The sequence below is a fragment of the Schistocerca gregaria genome, chromosome 3 (assembly GCF_023897955.1).
Source record: "Schistocerca gregaria isolate iqSchGreg1 chromosome 3, iqSchGreg1.2, whole genome shotgun sequence".
NCBI classification, from domain to species: Eukaryota; Metazoa; Arthropoda; class Insecta; order Orthoptera; family Acrididae; genus Schistocerca; species Schistocerca gregaria.
In genome coordinates this window covers 270,936,646-270,963,180 of record NC_064922.1, presented here as the reverse complement: position 1 = coordinate 270,963,180, position 26,535 = coordinate 270,936,646, and the positions used below count along the sequence as shown (strand labels likewise).

The 26,535-nt window shown below is 44.2% G+C and overlaps 1 protein-coding gene across 1 annotated transcript in view; it reads right to left on the bottom strand.

Annotated features, from left to right (window-relative positions):
* The window catches only part of LOC126355394 (dynein beta chain, ciliary), a 677,699-nt gene that overhangs the window by 517,352 nt on the left and 133,812 nt on the right, over positions 1-26,535 (bottom strand). Inside the window, exons 14-16 of the mRNA XM_050005692.1 lie at positions 19,194-19,315; positions 8,143-8,338; positions 2,106-2,270 (exon numbers count right to left, since the gene is read on the bottom strand). Of these exons, the coding sequence (XP_049861649.1) occupies positions 2,106-2,270; positions 8,143-8,338; positions 19,194-19,315 (483 nt within the window). The remainder of the gene's footprint in view (positions 1-2,105; positions 2,271-8,142; positions 8,339-19,193; positions 19,316-26,535) is intronic.

Here is a 26,535-nt window from a genome sequence, read left to right as displayed (position 1 = left end):
TGTGTTGGTTTCGTGTTCCACGCGGCTTATTGGCGGCAATGATGACTGCTGACTCCAAAGAGTGGACTCTTAAGTACTGTGGAGCTGCTCATCACAAAATTACTTCAATAAAACTGTGAGGCACGAGTCAAAATATAAAACATAAATAGAATTTTTCTATTTTATATAAAATTAATTGGTACTTATACAATGAAATATGTTTAGTAATACTCATTTTCACGAGTAATCGCTGAACTGCTTTATTTTGAAACGCGCTCAAAATTGTATATGAATCACAGGTTGCCAGCCTTATCTCTACAGAAACCGCATTTCGCGTATCAGTATCTTGCCTAGAGATAGACGTTTCGTTTCACAATCAAAAACTTGCTTTGACATTCTTGTAAAATTTGAAAATAAAACTTCGCTGCCACTTTGTACATCTAGCAGTGAAGCACCTATGTTATTTAGATAGTTGTTTACCCAGATTTTTGTTTTTTTTCTGTCGCCTTTTCCTCACAATAAGGTCATCACAAATCACGAGCAAAGAAGTGGTCCGTAGCAAACTGCTTTAACAGTGAGGTAACGTGAGTAGCCCGAGAATGCGTAGTGTAGGCCTACATGCGTTCTTTGTACTAATTTTTGTGCACGCTCTGTTCTTCCAGTGCTTCTGCGACAGCGTACGAGGAAAGAGGTGTTGGTGGAGATACCTTTAGGTACAAGTACAGTTGAACTGTCAGAACGTGCGACCAAGAGATCATACGCCAAGATGCACTTAACTCCATCTTGCGTTTCTTAGTAGTAATAGAAGAAATGATGAGATGCTTTCTCAAATAGCTGCAGAATTAAAAATGCATCAGCTAATCCTTGTAGAGACTAAGCAGATATTGTTGCTAGCAGTTTCATCTTTACTCTATTTAATTTTATCATCATATAACTTTCTTGGCCTTTGACCCCATGGATTCCACGGTTGACCCTATTGTAATAAGGAAAACCGCAACATAATTATGTTCCATTGTTGCTTCAATAAGCTCTTAAACGAATGCTAACAAAGCAACGCTGATTTCACACAAATATAAGACTGAGGAAGTTTTATTTATTTGTATAATTGTAACTAATTCATAAAAATGGCCAATCCACTTACGTTACATGCGCAGTGTGTAAATCTGCCAATAATACTGTAAACATGCGTGAAATATGAGGTTTCTATGCAGTGTTATCACCGATAGTGAATCTCTGTATGCCATTAGTATGCGAAAAGTGTTAGTGCGGGGTGCCAGTAAACCTGTAGTATGATAAATCCAGATGCTTCCATGAAATTGCAGACAAAAAAAGAAACTCTCTTGAACATTTTATTCAGTCAGGCTAAAAATTTGATTACAATATATTTTAGCACAAAGAATATGTAAAACAATCTGCTGTGCGATAAACTATCATTGTTTTCTTGGGGAAAACATTATGGCTTATTATTCAACTAGTTATGCGAGACTTTTGAAAATAATGCACTTATCTGGAATTATGGGACATTATGGGCCTGTTGAAACTGGCAAAGCTTCAAAATGCCTCACCCAACAATAAACAAGAAACAAGACGCCACAGCTTAACTGTTGGAACGGGCAAAGCTTCAAAATGCCTCACCCAATTTCAGTTTAAGCCAATGAGTGTGTGTGGTGCGTCTCGTTCCTGATACTGACGTAGGTCATATGTACTTCTTGATGTAATCTGATTTTTCCAGTAGCTTCATTAGCATGCGCATCGCTGCCTATGCTGTTTAGGAGGCACTCTATTCTCAGCTTTTCGCCGTCATCCACCTACCCTCCAGGAATTCTCTCTTGATATTTTTTCCCCATTGGTCTTTATCACGCTAACACAGAGGATTCGATGGTTCTAGGTTCGTCAATGGAAGAAATTATGGAAAGACTAGACACTGCATCTGATAAATCTTTAAAAAATCCTGTCTTTTATGAAGTGTGCGCATTTCGCTACTAGCATAGAGCGAAAAGCGTGGAACGTTTAGCTGGTTTAGGCAGACGTAGGAGCAGAGCGCAGTAGCCAACAGCGTGGTCCCTGGTTTGCATCAAAGACCTGGTGCACAAGCCACGAGTGGCGATTAGGAATGGTGAGAGCACCTGCAGCCCACCGCTCGCAGCAGCGCATCTGACACGAGTCCGTCCACGTAGGCCACGTACTGCTGCCAGCGGTCGCAGTCCTCCTGTCCCTCCATCCCGAACAGCTTCAGGTTGTCCGACAGCAGCGAATGTATCTCCTTAGATGCCGTTTCAATTTCAGCATACCTGCAAACATATCGTCAAGAAAATTGCTCTGTGTCACATAACATAGCAGTTGTGCCAGTGAATGAAAGGTTTCATTCAATTATGAAAGTTCTCGAATGCTATGAGAGAAATACACAGTCCAGTAGGATTAATATGCACAAGCACTTCATCTTCAGGCCACGAGTGGCCTGCCGGGACCATCCGACCGCCGTGTCATCCTCGGTGGAGGATGCGGATAGGAGGGGCGTGGGGTCAGCACACCGCTCTCCTGGTCGTAAGATGGTATTCTTGACCGAAGCCGCTACTATTCAGTAGAGTAGCCCCTCAATTGGCATCACAAGGCTGTGCACCCCGAAAAATGGCAACAGTGTATGGCGGCCTGGATGGTCGCCCATTCAAGTGCCGATCACGCCTGACAGCGCCTAACTTTGGTGGTCTCACGGGATCCGGTGTAGCCACTGCGGTAAGGCCGTTGCATAGCATTAATATGACCACCCGTCAAAAGTCTGAATAACAACCTTTGACAGAAACGATATGCAGGAAGAGAGTCAGTGAGGTTCTGGAAGGTACCGAAGGGATGTGGAGTCATCCCAACTCCAGTGCCGTGACCAGCTGCACTTGGTATATGGGTTGAGGATCCACAGCCCAATCAGCACGATTGACGTGGCCCCATAGATTCTCGATTGGGTTGAAATATGGAGAGTTTGCTAGCCAGGGGAGTACTTTCAACTCATACTGGTGCTCTTTGAATCACACACGTACACTGTGAGGTGTGTGACACATTGCATTGTCCTGCTGGTAGATGCCATCATACCGAGGAAAAACAAACTGCATGTTGGGATGGACATGATCCCTAAGGATAGATGATTACTTGTGTTACCCATTGTTCCTTCCAGAATGACGAGATCACCCAGGGAATGTCGCGAAAACGTTACCAGACCATAGCACTCCCTCCTCCCACCTGGAACTTTCTGACGATTGATGCAGGACCTACTCAGTGGACATCTAGTTGCGGTATTGGCGTGTAAATTCCAGCCTCAGTCACCGCTCAACAGCAGTCAGCATGGGTTCATGAACCAGATACTAGCTGCGAAGTCCCATACGCAGCAACTGTCGCTGAACGTTCATTGAGGAGACACTGGTGGTAGCTCCAGAGTCCATCTGGATGGCCAGTTTCTCAACAGTTGCACGTCTATTCTCCCGTACATATCTCTGAAGCCGTAGTTCATCTATGTCACTTATGGCCCATATTGCATCACAGTTGGGATAGTGCCATTTTGTCATGTATGGTATACTTCACCCACAGCAGCACACGAACAGTTTACGAACTTATCCGTTACGGAAATGCTTCCACACTTGGCCTGAAATTCAGTGATCATGCCCTTTTTCAGGTCAGATAAAACGCTCCGTTTCCGCATTACGACAACGACTGCACTGTTTTGTGCGTCCCCTCAACACGCGTTATATACTCTCCACATCCAAGTGCTGCCACCTGCTTTCAGTGAGTGGTTATTACACACTGACGACGAACATAGACGAAGGGCACACTAATGTGACTGGACTGTGTATTAACACAACATGCACGACAATATGGTTTTATTTATTCTTCCCCCCTGAATCACTATTCAGTACTGATGGAAATTGTACTACATAAAACTGTTTATTATTCTTACTTTAATCCCTAAATACTTATGCTGTCGATAATAGTAATAGTAATAGCTAACCACTATCCTTCTGTCCTTTTTGAAATTTAGAAAGGAATAAAATACTTACAGATGTTTAGGCGTCATTATTGAGCGTAGAGGTCTGGTTCGCCCCCCCCCCCCCCTCCCCATCTCCACCCCCTCACCGACCCCCTCTCCTATTTTGTTTGTTGTGTTCATATGTACGTTTTGCGGAATCAATTAACTTGTTATGCAGCACAGCAGGGTCACCTGCTGATTCGGATGCGAATTCTATATTTGCCATTGTATCGACTTCAACATTAATTTATGTGATTAATATGATAACCTTTCTATGGCATTAAAAACAGATCCAAGGAGAATCAATCAAGTTTCTTCGCCCTCCCGACTGTGGCAGCGACGAAATATAAACGTGAACCCAGGAATCGCTCCGAAACAGAATTATCTGGCAGCGATTAATGCCACTGTGGGCCGTGCATGCGAAAGATAGTAATACAGGTTCTAAGCTTATGTTTCGCAACGCCGTGACTCCGTGTGAATTGGGCTTTTAAGATCTCTGTACACGATCAAACTCGTTTGTCAAATTTGCTGTCCTATACCTGCGCGTTTCTCAAACAAGCGCGCAGACGTACCAACAAATTTGGTCAAATTTAACCTCACTTTTGCAGCAGCTGTCAGGCTCAGCCTATCGTGTCACGAAGCACTTGACATTAGTCGGAAGGGATACCAATGCAGATGACTTCAACATTAAGAAGAAAAATAAAAGAAGACGCTGGTTGATGAAATGGCCGAAATTAAGAGATAAATATATCCACGAAAAGCTGAAAAAGGATGTATTACACTCAGAACCTGATGATTACAAGTTTCTCAGAATTGTCACTCTGACTTTTAATAACCTGATAGAATTACTTTGCACTCACATGGAAAAAAAAGACCCAGTTACACGAAAATCTGTTCTCTCCTGCATCGTCCTGTGGTGAAAGTTCATTAAAATATTGCAACGCAGAAACATACGCATCATCTGTGGAAGAACCGGAGAGCTTCGATTTCTTTTTTGTATTGCACTCCCGTTAGTACGAGTGGCGTTCAATAAGTAATGCAGCACATTTATTTTCTCAGCTAATTTCAGTTGAAAAAAATTCGGAATTTTGTTGTGGGACGCCGTGGAATATTTCCTTTTCAGCCCCTATAGTTCCATGAAGTTCCGACAGGTGATGGCGCTATACATAGGGCTTCAAAATGGCATCTGTAATGGAGATGCATTCGAAGCAGTGACCCGTCACTGAGTTTATTTGGCGAAAAGCCAGAACAGCGCAGAACACCTACAGAGACCGGGCAGTTGACAAAAGCACGATGAGTCGTTGGGTGAGCCACCTGTCAACATTGCCACAAGGTCACGCAAACCTGCCCAACGTTCCACATGTGGGCCGGCTGCACACACCTGTGACTCCAGCAGTGTTGGAACGTGCGGACACTCTCATTCAAGGTGATTGAAGGATCACAATCAAACACCTCACTGCTCAACTGCACATCTCTATTGGTAGTGCTGACACACTCGTACTGGGGTACTCAAAGAGCAACGAAGGACAGTCGGTGTGGAATTGCTTACGTGTTGTGAGGCTAATCGGAGCAATTTTTTGTCGAACATCGTCACAGGCAATGAAACATGGATTTATCACTTCCAAAACAGAAATAAAACAGCAATCCATGAAATGGTGCCACGCCACCTCTCCTCTGAAGGAAAAGTTCAAAGCCTCACCATCAGCCGACATAGACATGGCTGCGGTCGGCTGGGCTCTGAGAGGTTATTCCGTTTGATGTTCTCCCTCATGGTGCAACGTCAACTCTGAAGTGTGTTGTGCTACCCTCAGGAAACTGAAGATACGACTTCAGCTTTTTCGTCGCCACAAAAATTCAAACGAACTTCTCCTTCTCCATGAGGCAAGACTGCGCATCCGAGAGGAGCTCAAAAAAATTCATCGGATTGTTCTGTCTCATCCACTATACAGAACGGATCTCGCACGTTCTGGCTTCCATCTGTTTGGCCCAATGAAGGATGCACTCCAGGGGAAGCAGTACGTGGATGATGGAGAGGTTATTGATGCAGCAAGACGTTGGATCCGATGTCCATCAGTAGGGTGGTACCACGCAAGCATACCGGTCCTCCCAGTAAGGTGGCGTAAGAGCGTCGCATTGAACTGAGAATATGTTGAAAAATTGGGTTTTGTAGCCAGAAGATTGGGGCATAATACTGTGTACTGGAACCCTGAATAACATCAACCAGAAAGAAAATGTGTTGCATTACTTATTAAGCTCAAAGCCTTCCTGCGTAATATATGCATTTTAAATACGCAACATCTAACTGTTAGTGCTCTTCTAGTTTTATGCTTGATTTTAGTTCCCACAATTGTGAAACTTCACTGTACAGTGAGATAAACCGTAATAAATACTATTTCTCGCTAAACATGCGTGGAGAAACATCAACACAAACAACATCCACCAAACTGTTAAATCGGCTGTCAATCACTATTTCTCCAATATACGTCAAATACTGTCCATGTTGGACAAACACGTCAAACACAGACGTAGACTGCCACATACACTACTGGCCATTAAAATTGCTACGCCACGAAGATGACGTGCTACAGACGCGAAATTTAGCCGACAGGAAGAAGATGCTGTTATATGCAAATGATTAGCTTTCCAGAGCATTCACACAAGATTGCCGCCGGTGGCGACACCTACAACGTGCTGACATGAGGAAAGTTTCCAACCGATTTCTCATACACAAACAGCAGTTGATCGGCGTTGCCTGTTCTGATGTCTCGTGTAAGTAGAAGAAATGCGTACCATCACGTTTCCGACTTTGATAAAGGTCGGATTGTATCGTATCGCGATTGCGGTTTATCGTATCGCGACATTGCTGCTCGGGTTGGTCGAGATCCCATTGGACCAACCAGAACAGGCAACGCCGATCAACTGCTGTTTGTGTATGAGAAATCGGTTGGAAACTTTCCTCATGTCAGCACGTTGTAGGTGTCGCCACCGGCGGCAATCTTGTGTGAATGCTCTGGAAAGCTAATCATTTGCATATAACAGCATCTTCTGCTAGCAGAACATGGAATCGGTGGGTTCGGGAGGGTAATACGGAACGCCGTGCTGGATCCCAACGGCCTCGTATTACTAGCAGTCGAGATGACAGGCATCTTATCCGCATGGCTGTAACGGATCGTGCAGCCACGTCTCGATCCCTGAGTCAACAGATGGGGACGTTTGCAAGACAACAACCATCTGCACGAACAGTTCGACTACGTTTGCAGCAGTATGGACTACCAGCTCGGACATCGTGGCTGCGGTTACCCTTGACGCTGCATCACAGACAGAAGCGCCTGCGATGGTGTACTCAACGACGAACCTGGATACACGAATGGCAAAACGTCATTTTTTCGGATGAATCGAGGTTCTGTTTACAGCATCATGATGGTCGCATGCGTCTTTGGTGACATCGCGGTGAAAGCACATTGCAAGAGTGTATTCGTCATCGCCATACTGGCGTATCACCCGGCGTGATGGTATGGGGTGCCATTGGGTTACACGTCTCGATCACCTGTTGTTCGCATTGATAGCACTTTGAACAATGGATGTTACATTTCAGATCTGTTGAGACCTGTGGCTCTACCCTTCATTCGAAACCCTACATTTCAGCAGGATAATGCACGACCGCATGTTGCAGGTCCTGTACGGGCATTTCTAGATACAGAAAATGCTCGACTGCTGCCCTGGTCAGCACATTCTCCAGATCTCCAACCAATTGAAAACGTCTGCTCAATGGTGGCCGAGCAACTAGCTCGTCACAATACGCCAGTCACTACTCTGCATGGGCAGCTGTACCTGTACACGCCATCCAAGCTCTGTTTGACTCAATGCCTAGGCGTATTAAGGCCGTTATTACGGCCTGTTGTTCTGGGTACTGATTTCTCAGGATCTATGCACCCAAATTGCGTGAAAATGTAATGACATGTCAGTTCTAGTATAATATATTTGTCCAATGAATAGCCGTTTATCATCTGCATTTGTTCGTGGTGTAGCGATTTTAATGGCCAGTATTGTAATTTGACAGACTAGTGGCGTCTGACAAACTGTTTGATGGTTTACATGGGCTTTAGTTTTTCTCCTCGTGTCCGTGTGAAGCAGTCCTAGGGGGAGCGTACCGCTTGTGGACGCGCTCGTGGCGGTCGTCGAGGCTGAGCAGGGCGTCCTTGCGGCCGTCGCGGCGCGTAAAGACGGGCGAGCGGCTCCAGGGCGCCAGCACGGCGCGCATGCGCTCCACGTTGTCCTGCGTGCGCTGCAGCCGCTTCTCCAGGTTGTGCACCAGCCCGTGCAGCTTCTCGATGTACTCCCACAGCTCTGCGCACACAATCACATCACTCTTGTCTCGCACTCCCCTTTACAGGGTGGGCCAGAATTAACGCCTTATTGAAAATCGTTTACAACTTTTTTGATACTTAACTAATTTTCCTAAAAAGAAAGCATCTTGATCCTTACAATGGCAGAATTTATCGGTATGCATGCGACAGTATTCATAACTAATATATTCCAAAACGTCCCGCATAAAAATGGGATTTTCAGATGCTTATGCCTCGGGTTCTATTGGTGATAAATAGGTAGGGTTAAGTGTTCTGGATAGACCTTGGGCTAGGAACCATATATATCCAACCGAAGAATCGTCTTACATCTACATCTACATCTACATTTATACTCCGCAAGCCACCCAACGGTGTGTGGCGGAGGGCACTTTACGTGCCACTATCATTACCTCCCTTTCCTGTTCCAGTCGCGTATGGTTTGCGGGAAGAACGACTGCCGGAAAGCCTCCGCGCGCGCTCGAATCTCTCTAATTTTACATTCGGGATCACCTCGGGAGGTATTAGTAGGAGGAAGCAGTACATTCGATACCTCATTCAGAAACGCACTCTCTCGAAACCTGGCCAGCAAGCTACACTGCGATGCAGAGCGCCTCTCTTGCAGAGCCGCCACTTGAGTTTGCTAAACATCTCCGTAACGCTATCACGCTTCCCAAATAACCCTTAGTCTCTCTACGCTATAGTACAGAGTCAAAGTATGAATATTACGACTTCCTCCTGCTTAGCAAATGGAGGAAATCGATTGGTTCTTTCTGCATTTTATGTGGTCTACGGAGGCTTGATGAGACTTATGTAGGCACCGTTAGTTCATGGGCAGTTCCTCGAAAGACAGCGAAAAATGGCTTGTTGTTGTTATATTTTGCCTTTACCAGCGGGCCAAAACCCATCCGAGGATTCCAAAACGACTCTGCACAACAAATGGCTGTACATTTTACGATGCATTCCTAAGATCACTATCTCGAACGGTCTTGAAAATTTGCTTCATACCTTTATCCGTTTCCGAGGTACAGAGGTTCAAATGTACTAGTATACATAAAATCCGGTGTGAGGCGAAAACTTAGCTGGGATGAAATAGCACCAGAAATATGCTGTAAAATGCTTCCGTTATCATCTGAGAATCCCATGCTGTAGTACTGAAGCATATGCAAATTTTTTTGCTTGTAATATCCTGTCTGCTTTATTTCAATTTTACATTTCTTTTCATACGACTTACATGCCCTGCTGCAGCCGGGAAAAGGAGGGAACCAGCTGAAAAATGCACGTATTTGAACACAAAACATGCGAATATGTTCCTGTTTATTTAAAAGACTGACTGAAAAGTGTGGTACCAGCTCCCTCATTCTGCCTCCCTCAGCTCTTTTAAAAATTTCACCAATAATTTTGGTATGCAAACGTATTTGCGCTTTGTTACGCTGAGAGAGAATAAGATAGTGTCTAAGAGATGGAAAAGTAATAAATAGTGGAAGGGAGTAGACAGTGGTTGTGTTTTTAGGGTGTTCGTAAATCCCTGTTACGAATTTCTAGGACTTGTAGAGGGGAGTGAGTAGATAATATTTTGAATTGGAATTAATGTCCTGGAACGTATCATTTCCTTCGTGCTACAATCTTTTGGAAACAAGTTGGTAACGCGACCGCTTTTACAAGGAATTGATGCGGTGTGAGTCAGTGCATCAATTGCTTTACTGTTCCACTCATTAATAGCCAGAGAAATTGCTCGTGTATTCGTCGATGGATTCTCTTCCACGTGATGCAGTACGGCCTCTTCCAATTCGGAAGTGCGGCGTCTCCTTGGAGCACTATAGTCACGCCTGCCGACAGTGAAGGTACCCTTCCGTTGCGTAAATGTTCAAATGGTTCAAATGGCTCTGACCACTATGGGACTTAACATATGAGGTCATCGGTCCCTTTGCGTAACTGTAATGAAAAGGGTATGCGGTGAAGTCGCACGTTGTGGAGAACGAACCGGATACAGGCGACGAGAACCTCTTCCATTACCGTGAGCTTCGCCATTCAGAAGGATCGTGTCGATGTATTCCACGAACGTGTACTCAGCCATTTTGCTCTAACACTCCCACACACGTGAATGAGGCTCGAACGAGGTCAGAGAGGTAAGACATATGCCAAATTGCATCAGCCGATCCGACATTACCCTCCCCATCGCTCCACCACCATGATATCCGCCCAACAAAAATGTCCTTTTCTTTTTCAAGCGGCTGAAGCTGAAGCACGGAAACGGTACGTTTCCTGACATGGGTTTTTGTTGAAAATATTACATACTCATTGCCCTCTACAACTCCTAGAAGTTTGTAACTGGAATTTCCGAATCCCTATAGAAAAAACGAAGGGAATAGTAGCAGTGTGAGAGAAAGAGAGAGACAAATTGGCAGTGGAACACAGTTGACAGTGACAGAAAAGTGCTAAGAAAAGAGTGAAGGAGACAGTGCCAGGGGAGTAGCAATAAAGAGAAAGAGAAAGTGGAAGTAGGTGAGAGCCAGTGATAATGAGTGACAGAGTATATGAGAATGACAACGAGGAAGAGAGAGAGAGAGAGAGAGAGAGAGAGAGAGAGAGAGAGAGAGAGAGAGAGAGAAGAGACAGCAACAGTAGGAAGCAAGGAATGAGACATTAGAAGTAAGAGAGAGCAAGAGGTAGGCAGCGAAACTGCGAAGAGACTGTAAGAGTACAACAGAGCGAAGGGGACTTTGGCTGTGACACAGGACACAATTACAGAGAAACACAAAGAGATAATGACAGCGAGTTGGGGTGAATGAGTGAGTGAGTGAGATCTTCTAAATAAACAGAGAGATAGTCGCATTTTTGTTCTCCGATAGGAGCTTTTTGTGGCTTGTTACATTATAATTCATTTATGTCATTGCAAATACCTGTGGCGGGCCACGGTGCAACGTCTAACATTGCGCGAGAGGGCTCAACTGGCATCCTTGTACGAAGTATGACGATCCGTGGTACAAGTACAGAGATAGTGAAAGGACCCGCGCCTCGTTAGATGGAAAGACGATGAGGAATTGCCACTCGAAGCTAATGGACACAGGTTCTGTACCAGATTTCGGGAGAAGCGGTCTACCCTCAACATCCAGGACAGAGGGAAATGTGTAAGTGGTTCAGGATAAGTACACTGGAAGCCCTCAGAAACCACAAAGATAGGGATCTCGCGAAAGTGGTTTAACACGACATGCACTCCAAACTGTTTTCATCTTCGTTTGCAATATGGAGAGATGATGCTTGACAGGTGTGAAGATTGGTCAGAAATTTTCGGTAATACCTTTGGTCGGATGAAACCTTGTTTCATGTCGAGGGCTTTGTTAACTAGCACAGTTGTTATTGTTGGGCAACAGGTGATCCGGGAGTGGTTGTTGAACAACTCAACATCGCGCAGAGGTCACGGTGTGGTGCGGCATGACATGCACGCAAGTTGGGGGTCCACATCTCATTCGGGACTCAATGAATGCAGAATGGTACCTTGATATGCTTGAAAACCGTGTTCACGGTACTGTATCCACATGAGACAATTACAATGACCTAATCTTTCAGCAAGATGGAGCCCAGCCTCACTTCGCATATCCTGTCCGCACGTGGTTAGACATCGATGTTCCAGGACGCTGGTTGGGACGTCGTTGCCTCCTTGAACAGCCAGCAAGAAATTGTGATCTAACGACCTGTGACTTCACGCTCTGGGGGTGAGGGAAAGAGGAAGCCAAACATTTGGAGGACCGAAACTGCCAAGTTCTTGGAAACGTACTGCTGGTTTATATGCAGAAGTCTGCCGCAAACATCTGTATCAATTTACGAAAACTAGTTGATAATGATGGGGTTTCTGTTGAATTTCTGGAATACATGACAATTCTACCATTGGAAGGAACAACGTGTTTTTTTTTACTTCTTGAAAATTGTTTAAGTATCAAAAAAGTTATAAACAATTTTTATAGGGAGTTAATTCTCGCCCAGCCTGTATATTACTAAGCGGAGAACACGGTTCGTGGTGCATGGATCCAGATGCAGGTTGACTATCTAACAGCTTCCAGGGGCAACAAAGACTTGATTTTAAGTATTTCATATAGTTGTTGACCACATTTCAAACTTTAAAATGCTGTCATAATTTACTCAGTAATAGATATAGTCTTACGTGAAAAGTTTAACACAATAAGACAAGTATTACTGTTACAAAATGTGTATATGTCTTGCGCTCCGTAACTGACAGCGCACAAATTACCCAGACTACATTCATTCAACACTTGAGAATGAGAGCATTTAGCGACTTCCAACCGGCTTAACACATAATTTCAAATCTTTTCGAACTTTTTTAACGCTGACGCCCTCCCCCGCCAGTCCCCCCCCCCCTCTCCCTCAAAAAATGATGAAATGGGAGGAGCTAACTGCTTACAACATTTTCGCTGTTCGTGCAATACAACTACGGTATAAGACATGACACTAAAATTTATTACCTTTTCACCTTAAATTCAATTCGCAACACATTTGCAGACATATGAACGTATACTCTTGAGTGTATCTGGAAACTTATAACGTTGTACGACACAGAAATCAAGTGATATGACGACATAAGCACTGAGATGTTTGAAAAGCTAGCTTTTGCTTTAAACGGACCGTAAGTTACCCAGGCTGTATTCATCCAGTATTTGATAACGAGACCACTTTCTATAAACTTCAAATATAATTTCAAAACTTTCGTAAACTAAAACTTCCTGGCAGATTAAAGCTGTGTGCCGGACCGAGACTCGAACTCGGGACCTTTGCCTTTCAGGAGCAGGTGCTCTACCATCTGAGCTACCCAAGCACGACTCACGCTCCCTCCTCACAGCTTTACTTCTGCCAGTACCTCGTCTCCTACCTCTCAAATTTTACAGAAGCTCTCCTCCTTTCGTAAACTTTTTGTCGCCTACCTGCTTAACGTCAAATACACAGTAAAAACAAAAATTAAAAAAAAAAAGCGGCGCACCGCGAAGCATTTATCCGAATGGAACGGAAATCGATAGATGTGATATACGTGTACAAGACAAACAAATGAATGCAATTTCAGATAAATTGGACAATTTATCCAAGAGAAAGAGATTTACAAATTCAGCAAGTCAATAATGCGTTGATCCACCTCTGACCCTTACGCAAGCAGTTATTCGGCTTGGACTTGACTGATAGACTTATTAGATGTCCTTCCGGATGTCTCACCAAAATTTGTCCAGTTGATGCGTTAGGTCGTCAAAAATGAGAGCTAGTTGGAGGGTCCTGCCCATAACGTTCCAAACGATTTCAATTGGGGGGGAGATCCGACGACATTACTGGCCAAGGTTTGGCAAGCGCGACAAGCAGTAGAAATTCTCGCCGTGTGCGAGCGGGCATTATTTTGCTGAAATGTAAGCCCATGCTTGACATGAAGGGCAATAAAACTGTAAGGGTTGCTACCCTTGTTCACTAAAGTACGAGCAGCCCTTAGCGGCTCGCCATCTTACTTACAACTATTCATGACGTCACCTTTCCGGCTTAGATCTTTTTTAATATGTGACTTGTAAGTACTGCATCTTTTTCCAGTCAGTGCAAACTTTAATTTTATTAATGTATTATGCACTTAATATGTTTTAGAACTGTTAGTCTAGTTCTGGAGACGACGCTCATAGTAGCGTCGAACCCTGGTCAATTTTGACTTAGCCGCCCGGAGTGGCCGAGCGGTTCTATGCGCTTCAGTCTGGAAGCGCGCGACCGCTACAGTCACGGGTTCGAATCCTGCCTCGGGCATGGATGTGTGTGATGTCCTTAGGTTAGTTAGGTTTAAGTAGTTCTAAGTTCTAGGGGACTGATGACCTCAGATGTCAAGTCCCATAGTGCTCAGAGCCATTTTTTGAATTAATATTTGTGACTGAAGGCTTATTTGTTCTAATATAGTTCTGACACGGTCACTGAACCTTAGCAGCTATGTTCAAAGTTTCTAACCAAACCATCAACGGTAACCTATGCCACAGGTCTGTACCCAAACGAAACTTTCAATTCACTTTTCTCCTGCCTAATTATAATCTTACACACTTTCTGACAACCCTGTTCCCTCTGTTAGATCCCTCCCGCGTATACATCCAATTTTTTTCACATAATTTTCCTTCAACCTATCTCCATCAAAATATCTGACCTACATTTACCAGGAAATCTCAGTACAACTATCCTCATGAATTGTAGGACACACGTCATCATAATGAGAAGCATGTCAACATCACTGTTCCACTACATAAACGTCTGGGTAAGTGTGTAAATAGTTTCTTAAAATGACTGCTAAGTATAATAGTGAGATAAAAATTAAAGTGTTAAACAGAATTTTTTTACCTCTCATAATGTAGTCACTGACATCCAAGCTAAGTGCTGCTCTTCATGTTAGTACAAGAACAGAGTGTCAGTGAAAATAGGACGACACGTAACGCATGAATGTAACATACCGAAATACATATATCTTAGATTAATTTTAAAAAAAGGTTTCGTTGGTGAAAGGAGCACTAAATTTACCGACCAGTGGAAACATGAAATATTGCTCTACATTTACACTGTGACTTACCTACGGATAACACCACAAAGGAACTACAACTGAGGCCGTTTGGAATACCTTGTACAACAGTACTCCACGCTTTCTGAAATTAAGATGTCAATTTGAGAAACGCATTAGCTGAACAAGAACATTACAATAACTTTTGGATACGAGAGTAGCTCATCAGTTGGCAGGCAACGTTCGTCAACGTGACAACCATTAAGGTTATCGTTCTTGGCGGAAGGTGGTTGTACGACATTTTATGTACTGTTGGTATGGTTGAATATCGAATTGTGGCTGACATCAGTTGTGAGTTTCATAATTTTGTGATAGATAATGTTTCTAATCTGGATTTCAAGTGGTTACGCCCTTAAGAAAATTCCATTGAAACGTCTTTATGGACTAATTTTGATCATTGCAGAACGGTGCCAGATGTTTTTGTGGAAGCTTATGGTCATCTTAGAATTACTTTATTTCGAATGTATTTTTTCATCTTGATGCACTAGGATGTACTTCAATAATTGGGCTATCAGATCGCGTTTCTCAGATATCTCTAAAATTTGTAGTTGAACATTCTCATTTAATTGCACCTTGGAAAATGATAGTTCTCCTCCTCTCTCACCCTCACACCACTTCCCAGATTGGAAGTGTTCAAGATTGAGTGGAGTAATAATGTAACCCCTCTCCTCTGGCTTTTACTATTGTCATATTACGGTATCCTTGTGACATGAGAAAAAAAGATAATTTTTACGGAGAGCGATTTAGGCCCAAGTGTGACTTTATACAATATGAAGTGATTATTTACACTGATCTATCAAATCCCTTACCCAGTTTACGAGGATTCCTGGAATTATTAATGTATATATACTGGAGATAAAGTTTAAGAGGAGAAAACTTTCTCACTGCGGAGTAATCAATTGGTATAAGACCAGGAATGAGATCAGAGTCAACGTATGTGATCGTGGATTCGAATCTCAAGTTCTGAAATAGTTTTTACTCTTTGGCAAAAGAATGAAGGCTGTCATGGAATGAAAGTAAGCATAGTATGCCAGCTTTTTCATTTTTATATCCCCTATGTCTGACACAATTCGCATTGCAAATAGAGATTCGTTAAGACGCTTCAGCAGTTCTAAGACGCCTCAGCAGTTCTGTGGTGTGCTCCTCCCAGTCGAATTTATTGTCTAGCTGTAATCCCAAGAATTTAACACTGTCCACTTCTTCTATCTGCTTGTCATCGTATGTCAGGTATATACTCGTGGGACACCCCTTACACTCGTGGGACACCCCTTAGTTAGTTTTGCCTCGATGCCAGTGACGACCGTCTGTTGATTAGAAGAAGGCCAGTTGATAGACTGCTACTGACCTGTCTGCATGCTACACACACTGGGCCCACAAGTGAAGTTATAGTATAGGGCGTGATTTCGTATGACAGTAGGAGCCCTCTGGTGGTTATCCTACGCACTCTGACTGCAAATTTGTACTTCAGTCTGGAGATTCAACCTGTGCTGGCATTCGTGAACAATATTTCAGGGGGTATTTTTCAACAGGATAACACTCGGCCACATACCGCTGTTGTAACCCAAAATGCTCTACAGAGCGTCGAAATGTTGCCTCGGTGTGCTCGATCACCAAATCTGTCACCAGTCGGGCACATATGGAACATCATCGGACAACAACTCCAGCATCATCCACAACCAGCAGTAACAGTCCCTGTGTTGACAGACCAAGTGCAACATGCATGGAACTCCATCCCAAAAACTGATATCCGGCACCTGTACAACAGAATGCATGCACGTTTGCATGCTGGCATTCAACATACTGATGATAACACCGCTTGTTAATGTACGAGCATTTCACATTTGCAATGGCTTATCTTGCGCTTACATTAACCTGTGATTTTGCAATCTTAATCACCTAATTATGCTAAGTAGATAAATGCATTCTCGGAATTTCATTTTTCTACATTAATTATTTTTTGGTGTTGCGATTTTTTTCTGTCAGTGTATATCCGGTACGTGTAGACATCAAATTCTTAGATTTCTCAGAAACTATACGTTGCGCGCCTGCATGAAAAAAACTATTTTCGAGTGTTTTAACAATTCTGCGTTCTCCGAAACAAACACTTAGTCATTATCTACGAACTTAAGTTTTTCTAAAACGGAAGAGTAGTTACGAGGAGCTATTTTCGAGTCCTCCCTTCCCCCCTGACCCGTGGCGCGGCTGCCGCCAGTGTTCTCGCACTTAGAATGGCATCGCTGCCATCGATTATAGGGTCACCGTCTTTGCCTTCCGTGGTTCAGGGCGGTGGTCGGGTGGTTAACGGAGAGAAGAGAGATGGCGGAGTGGATATTCGGAGGTTAGGAGGTGACTTGTTGACGTTTACCGTGAGGCCTGTGGTACGACGCCTGTACGCTACGGGCAGGGTCAGCGAGAGATCCCGGCAGTGACTTGAGGGGACCTCGGGTTTGGTATGGCGGTGGTGCACTGTTGTGTTTTGCAGCTTTTCTACATTTATAGGTTCTTGTTACTGGTCATTGAAATTGAGATGTGTCTATGGCGTGACGGAGGAAATGTGTGATGCTCGCCGCTGTTGCATGTGAAAACGCCTCGTCTGCCTTGTGTCTGTGCAGGAAATTATGTGGAGTAAATAGCTGATACCACGGCGACGTCTTGCTCGCACGCGTTGTTGAATATATTTCGGAATTACTGAATGGTGAAGATATCCCATGTGTAAAGCAAGTGAAGCCATTTGAGCCATACTAAGGTATTGTTTTATTCTGCTTAAATCTGTGTGAGTTACATGTGCATTTATATGCCCTTCCTCAGTTGCAGAAGTTATATAAGTGTGTAAACAGAGAGCTATAAAGTTGAAACCCTTCCAATAAGTGAATACACTCGAACTCTGTATTACTAAAGGTGCCTTTCGATACCAGCACCTACCTTGGGTAATAAGTGTTATTCGGAGGTTGTCATGGTACTGTAAGTAATTATTATACACAAAATTGTTTATTCTGATTATACTAAATTGGAGATGTAAGATCGGTTGTGTGCCTCTGTAAATTACTATTGTCTCCTCTGTGTGGCAGCCTAGCATTGTCAGTGGCATCAATCATTATTTCTGTTATATTTCGAGTTTTGTATTCGCGGGTTTGCTTAAGCTGATACTGTGAGTTGTAAGACCTATAAACAGGCAAGTCAAACTGAGTATTCTATGAGATCAAGACGATATTCTGTTACGTGGTACGTTAGTTTGTTTTAGTTAGAAGTATTTTACGTGTTATTAATATTCTGCTGTTTGCCTTGTCTAAAGAGAAGCTAGTTCTGTGAAGTAATCGTTTATATTTCATTAGTGTGTTACTCGTTGTGCCTTTCTATGTTAATTGTTTTTAAGAAGCTATAAATGACTCTGTATGTTGCAGGTAGCTGAAACTGACTTATTCACGGGGGTCGCGTCCTGACGGGGTTGATAGTGGCACTTTTTACTATGGAACATCCGGCTACCCTCCTTCAGTACATTTGTCTCTCTTATATCGTTACTACCTTTGTGGAGTGGGATTAGGGCTTACTGTAATTGCCTTACATGTTGGAGTTAAGTATCTCCCTTGGCAGGGCGCGAACCTTCGTGGATATTATTCTCATCTGTAAAGATTGATAGTGTTATACATTTGTTCTCGTCACATGTATGATTATTTACCTTGTTATATTTAATGTCAGTAAAATGTAAGTGTTAGCGAGGTCCGAACTGGGACGTTGTATTCTCCTCTTCTGGAAACTAATTTAAGTGATTTTATTCCTTTTTTAAGTTGCCTTTAGACGCGTACATTTTGCCTCCATGTTTGGTGTTTTTATGGCTTGCACGTTAATTAAAATTGCAATAAAGGCAAATTTGGCAACGGAGGGTTTCGTGTATTTATTAGTTGCTAAGTGGATCCTAAGTTAAGTGCAGGAACCCTACCACCTACACCTCTCTCCCTCGGTCTCCACCCCCACTAGTGTGCCGAATCTCGTCGGAATCGGGGACTACATTGACTGGTCCCTCATTGTAAGATGCAAAAGCAATATTGTTAAACGGAGTACCTAAATATGACGCAAGATGCAACTGCGGACTACGACAAACTGAACGATACTCGAGTACACCAGGACTTGAACACAACACGCACGGACTACGACAAACTGAACGATACTCGAGTACACCAGGACTTGAACACAACACGCACCAAGTACGCAGTGTGCAACATGTTGGCTAATGATCACACCTCTGCTGCTTCTCGTTTCTCTAGCAGCCAGGCCGAAGCAGACTGACCTGGTCCCGAGTCCCAGGTGAGCTCGGACTGGCCCTTGGCGATGAGCCCGTCTACCTCCTCCACGCTCTCACGCACTAGCGCGAACTCCACGGGCATGCTACTGCGGCACACCTTGTTGTACCTGCAAAGGAGAGCACGCATTTTCTGTCAACACGTCACACTGGCGGAAACTACAGACGTCTGATGTTTTTACTCAGACACAGCAAATCGACGTCGACAGCGAGTGAAGGCCAAGCCTGCTGGCGAGCAGATGCAGTATTCTGCTGGACTGGAAACTGCGCCGCAACCACGAGATGGGGCCGTGGTACGTACACCACTGGCCATTAAAATTGCTACACCACGAAGATGACGTGCTATAGACGCGAAATTTAATCGACAGGAAGAAGATGCTGTGATATGGAAATGATTAGCTTTTCGGAGCATTGACATGAGGTTGGCGCCGGTGGCGACACCTACAACGTGCTGACATGAGCAAAGTTTCCAACCGATTTCTCGTACACAAACAGTAGTTGACCAGCGTTGCCTGGTGAAACGTTGTTGTGATGCCTCGTGTAAGGAGGAGAATTCCGTAGCATCACGTTTCTGACTTTGATAAAGGTCGGGTTTAACGTATCGCGACATTGCTGCGAGATCCAATGACAGTTAGCAGAATATGGAATCGGTGGGTTCAGGAAGGTAATACGGATCGCCGTGCTGGATCCCAACGGCCTAGCACTCGAGATGAGAGGCATGTTATCCGCATGGCTGTAACGGATCGTGCAGCCACGTCTCGATCCCTGAGTCAACAGATGGGGACGTTTGCAAGACAACAACCATCTGCACGAACAGTTCGACGACGTTTGCAGCAGCATGGACTATCAGCTCGGAGACCGTGGCTGCGGTTACCCTTGACGCTGCATCACAGACGGGAGCGCCTGCGATGGTGTACTCAACGACAAACCTGGGTGCCCGAATGGCAATACGTCATTTTTTCGGATGAATACAGGTTCTGTTTACAGCATCATGATGGTTGCAGACGTGTTTCGCGACATCGCGGTGAACGCACATTGGAAGCGTGTATTCGTCATCGCCATACTGGCGTATCATCACATAATGGTACGGATTGCCATTGTTTACACGTTTCGATCACCTCTTGTTCGCATTGACGGCACTTTGAACAGTGAACGTTACGACCCGTGGCTCTACCCGTCATTCGATCCCTGTGAAACCCTACATTTCAACAGGATAATGCGCGACCACATGTTGCAGATCCTGTACGGGCCTTTCTGGACACAGAAAATGTTCGACTGCTGCCCTGGCCAGTATGTTCTCCAGATCTCTCACAAATTGAAAACGTCTGGTCAATGATGGCCGAGCAACTGGCTCGTCACAATACGCCAGTCACTGCTCTTGATGAACTGTGGTATGGTGTTGAAGCTGCATGGGCAGCTGTACCTGTACACGCCATCCAAGCTCTGTTTGACTCAATGTCCAGGCGTATCAAGGCCGTTATTACGGCCAGAGGTGGTTGTTCGGGGTACTGATTTCTCAGGATCTATAGAGCTAAATTGCGTGGAAATGTAATCACATGTCAGTTCTAGTATGTTTGTTCAATGAATACCCGTTTATCATCTGCATTTCTCCTTGGTGTAGCAATTTTATAGGCCAGTAGTGTATAAGAGGCGAACAAAACTTTTTCCTTTCGATAGCGCTGCTGCAGTGTATATGCAACGTAGCACTACTCCGATGAGGATAAATAAGCATCGACGTGTAGCCAAGGGATTAGTGTGACATTCGTGTGTTTTAGATGTATCTGCAGTATATGTGCAAACGTGACTTATGACGACGCTGTTACCAGATGCGTCGAAACAGGATCTATACCGAGCGACGTGACTCAGTGGTTAGCTCACTGGACTCGCACTCGGGAGAACGACGGTTTAAACCCGTGTCCGGCCGTCCTGTTTCAGGTTTTCTGTGATTTTCCTGAATCAGTTCAGGTAAATGCCGGAATGGTTCTTTTACATCTACATTTATACTCCTCAAACCACCCAACGGTGTGTGGCGGAGGGTATTTTACGTGCCACTGTCATTACCTCCCTTTCCTGTTCCATTCGCGTATGGTTCGCGGGAAGAGCGACTGGCGGAAGGCCTCCGTGCGCGCTCGAATCTCTCTAATTTTACATTCCTGATCTCCTCTGGAGGTATAAGTATGGGGAAGCAATATATTCGATACCTCATCCAGAGACGCACCCTCTCGAAACCTGGACAGCAAGCTACACCGCGATGCAGAACGCCTCTCTTGCAGACTCTGTCACTTGAGTTTGCTAAACATCTCCGTAACGCTATCACACTTACCAAATAACCCTGTGACGAAACGCGCCTCTCTTCTTTGGATCTTTTCTATCTCCTCTGTCAACCCGACCTGGTACGGATCCCACACTGATGAGCAATACTCAAGCATAGGTCGAACGAGTGTTTTGTAAGCCACCTCCATTGTTGATGGACTACATTTTCTAAGGACTCTCCCAATGAATCTCAACCTGGCACCCGCCTTACCAACAATTAATTTTATATGATCATTCCACTCCACTTCAAATCGTTCCGTACGCATACTCTCAGATATTTTACGGAAGTAACTGCTACCAGTGTTATTTCGTTATCGTATAATCAAACAATGAAGGATCTTTCTTTCTATGTATTCGCAATACATTACATTTGTCTATGTTAAGGGTCAGTTGCCACTCCCTGCACCAAGTGCCTATCCGCTGCAGATCTTCCTGCATTTCGCTGCAATTTTCTAATGCTGCAACTTCTCTGTATACTACAGCATCATCTGCGAAAAGCCGCATGGAACTTCCAACACTATCTACTAGGTCATTTATATATATTGTGAAAAGCAATGGTACCATAACACTCTCCTGTGGCACGCCAGAGGTTACTTCACCGTCTGCGGACGTCTCTCCAATGAGAGCATCATGCTGTGTTCTGTTTGCTAAAAACTCTTCAATCCAGCCACACAGCTGGTCTGATATTCCGTAGTCTCTTACTTTGTTTATCAGCGACAGTGCGGAACTGTATCGAACGCTTTCCGGAAGTCAAGGAAAATGGCATCTACGTGGGAGCCTGTATGTAATAGTTTCTGGGTCTCATGAACAAATAAAGCGTGTTGGGTCTCACGCGATGGGCATGGCCGACTTGCTTTCCCACCCTTCCCTAATCCGATGGGACCGATGACCTCCCTATTTGATCTCCTCCCCCAAATCAACCAACCGACCAGTACCTACGTGCTGTTATTATTTTCTTAGTTGTCGAAGGACAAACACTGACAGACATCCATCGGAGAAAGAAGAATGTGTATGGGTCAGCATGTCGTGCACTGGTGCGCCAAGTTCCATGTTGGTGGCGCTCGACACAAGAGCTGATCGATGTGGGAGGCCAACCTCAAGTTACGCCAACACTAGTGGGAGAAGCTTGAGCACCAGCCCTACAGTCCACACAATTGTCACATCTTCTGTCCCTAAAAAAATGGTCTTGAATGGTCGACGATTCCTGTCAGAAGGATGTGCAACAGGCAGTTATGCAATTCTTCACCCAAACGCGTGTCTACGCCCTGGTGCGTCGGCGGGATGTTTGCCTCAGTGCTCACGGCGATTTTGCGTGTTTGGTATACAGATTCTGGACTGCACGGCCTTCGAACGGAAATTTCTTGAACGCCCCTTGTAATTACCCGCAGTGCTCTAAGCACTGCTCCATCAAAAATATCCAGACACACTTATGTAAAGATGAACTGACCGATAGATATCACAAGACGAGAGGCTGGCTGTGTAAAAGGAGACAGAGAGTGTTTTGTTGCCAGTAGAGATGCAGTGACAGCAGGACGGTTAGCCAGGAGAGCTCAGTGACTTTGGTGAGAACTAAAGATTTGATATCAACTGATTAACAAAGGCATCAGAGACATTTAAATCCTTATACAGCTATCCAAGTCGACTGTTGGCCATGTGAATTTGAAACGAGAAGTAGCAACCATAGCAGTACACAATGCTGTAAAATGTTTTCATATCCTTTCGCATTTAGTGTGTTCCCAAGAGGAGATTGCAACGCCTATGCTGCTAGTTTCAAATAATCCTATTTTGTGTACCTTTATCTTTGGAACCAATAACATTCAAATTTTTTACAGGTAACATATCTATGTATTTATGTTGACTGAAGCAGATTTAAGAAATGAAATAGTATGCAAAAGAATCAAAGATAGTAATGAATTAAAAATACGCAATTTCAAATTAAATATTTGTACATGCAAATACCTAACTTCATACTCATCCAAACCAGTTCCATGATTCTGCTGCTGTACGTGTACAAGTTATATTAAAGCAGCTCATAAAATTTCTTGTAGCGGTCTTAAGTAGTTTATCAGATATAGAAACACTGATTGTAAAGAAAGTAATTTTAGGAAAATTGAGTTTCAAGCTGAAAATGATAAAAACTGACTCGTTACCATAAAAGAAGGCTAAAAAGCACATAAAAGTATAGTGAGGATAATCTTTTTTCCCCGTATATCTCCTTCGGCCTGTCTTGCTTTTTTTGGTCTCAAACTCGGATTTGGACACTCCTTTACAGTTTCACATTCACTCAGCATTGATGCTGAGATGAACTACAGTCTTACTTTTGCCATGTTCCCATCACAAAATGATAAGATTGGATCACTGGCTTCCCATTTAAGAGTATTTAAACCCAAAAAGATATTCTGTAACAAAGCACTTCGAAAGACACGATTCTACACGGAAGTCACAATATTTTCAAATGAAAAACAGCCAATGGGCAGACATATTGCGAACAGCAGGGTAGCCAGCAATGGCCAGCATTCTTACGCTGAAGAGCCAAAGCAATTGGTACACCTGCCTAGCATCGTGTAGGGCCCTTGCGAGCACACGGGAGTGCCGCACCACGATGTGGTACGGACTCGACTAATGTCTGAAGAAGTGCTGGAGGGAACTGACACCATGAATCCTGCAGGTCTGTCCGTCAGCGTACGAGGAAGTGGAGATCTCTTCTGAACAGCACGTTGCTAGGCAGCCCAGATATGCTGAATAATCTTCATGTCTGGGGAGTTGGTTGCCAGCGGTAGTGTTTGAACTCAGAAGAGTGTTCCTGGAGCGAGTCTGTAGCTATTCTGGATGTGTGGGGTGTCGCATTGTCCTGCTGGAATTGCCCAAGTTCGCCGGAATGCACAGTGGACATGAATGGATGCAGGTGATCAGACAGGATGCTTACATGCCTGCCACCCATCAGAGTCGTATCTAGACGTATCAAAGGTCCCATATCACTCCAACTGCACACACCACACACCATTATAGAGCATCCACAAGCTTGAATAGTCCCTTGCTGACTTGCAGGGTCCATAGGTTCACGAGGTTGTCTCCATACCCGTACGTATCCATCAGCCCAATACAATTTGAAACGAGACTCTTCCGACTAGGCAACCTGTTTCCAGTCATCAACAGTCAAATATCAATATAGACAGGCCCAGGCGAGGCGTAAAGCTTTATGTCGTGCAGTCATCAAGGATACACGAGTAGGCCTTTGGCTCGGAAAGCCCATATCGATGACGTTCCGTTGAATAGTTCGCACGCTGACACTTGTTGATGGCCAAGCACTGAAATCTGCAGCAATTCGCGGAAACAGTGGTGTTGAAGATTTGATGTTTTAGTGGATTCCTGATATTCACAGTACACTCGTGAAATGGTCGTACGGGAAAAATCCCCTCTTCATCGCTACCTCGGAGTTGCTGTGTCCCGTCACTCGTGCGCCGACTGTAACACCACGTTCAAACTCACTTACGTCTTGACAATCTGCCATTGCAGCAGCAGTAACCGATGTAACAACTGCGCCAGACACTTGTTATCTTATATAAGCGTTTCCGGCCGCAGCGCCTTAAGCTGCCTGTTTACATATCTCTGTGTTTGAATACGAATACCTATATCAGTTTTTTGGCACTTCTGTGTATACCGATAGGTGAAAATTACAGCCTTCCATGGTAGCTTCAAAGATATCTATATATAAAGACATATGTGTCCAAAACTAGGTGGCTTCGCAGGTGCGTAAAAATGCAATAAAATTGAAAACAAAATATTTCCAAGGATCATACGGAGATAAATTGTGTACCATTTTACACAGGAGAAAATGCACAAAATTATAGGATCTGTTCTGCAAAATACAAAAAATTTCAGATTTTCGCTTGCAATTAGAGAATCACCCCACTACAGTAGCACCACGTCATTGTTGGCCCTACACATGATGACAGGTGACGTTCTCCAGGCAATCGCCCAGTCCAAACCATCAGACTACCACAAACAATATCATGGTTCGTCACTCCAAATCATTCGTTTCCAGTCATCCACTGGCGCGTGGTGTCGCTCTTTCGGCCGCCTCAGGCGTTGCCTACGAGTGATTCCTTTCGCTAATTTTACGCTGTCTTTCTACGTCCACTCTACGCAATGCTCGAAGACACCTGTGACGCAGTACTAGAGGTCTGTCTGGCCTCTTTGTAGCTGTGGCTGGTTCTTCGCGTTTCCACTTCACATCACCAGCATTCGACTTGGGCAGTTTTAAAAGGGTTGGAATATCCCTGATGGATTTGTTGCTCAGGTGACACGCAAGGCAAAAAAAAAAAAAAAAAAAAAAAAGGTTCAAATGGCTCTGAGCATTATGGGACTTAACTTCTGAGGTCATCAGTCCACTAGAACTTAGAACTACTAATACCTAACTAAACTAAGGACATCATACACATCCATGCCCAAGGCAGGATTCGAACCTGCGACCGTAGTGGTCCAGACTGCTGCGCCTAGAACCGCTCGGCCACTCCGGCCGGCCACCAAATGCCAGATCCGTGTTTGAAGCCACTGAGCTCTCCTGGCCGACCCATTCTGCTATTGCTGCTTCTCTGCTGACAACGCAGTGTTCTCCGCCTCCTTTGACACTGAAGCGCCAAATACAAAGATATACAGCGTGGTCCATTGATCGTGACCGGGCCAAATTTCTCACGTAATAAGCGGCAATCGAAAAAACTACAAAGAACGAAACTCGTCTATTTTGAAGGGGGAAACCAAATGGCGCTATGGTTCGCCCGCTAGATGGCGATGCAATAGGTCAAACGGATATCAACTGCGTTTTTTAAATAGGAACTCCCATTTTTATTACATATTCGTGTAGTACGTAAAGAAATATGAATGTTTTAGTTGAACCACCTTTTTCGCTTTGTGATAGATGGCACTGTAATAGTCACAAACATATCGTTCACAATTTTAGACGAACAGTTGGTAACATGTAGGTTCTTTAAATTAAAATACAAAACGTAGGTACGTT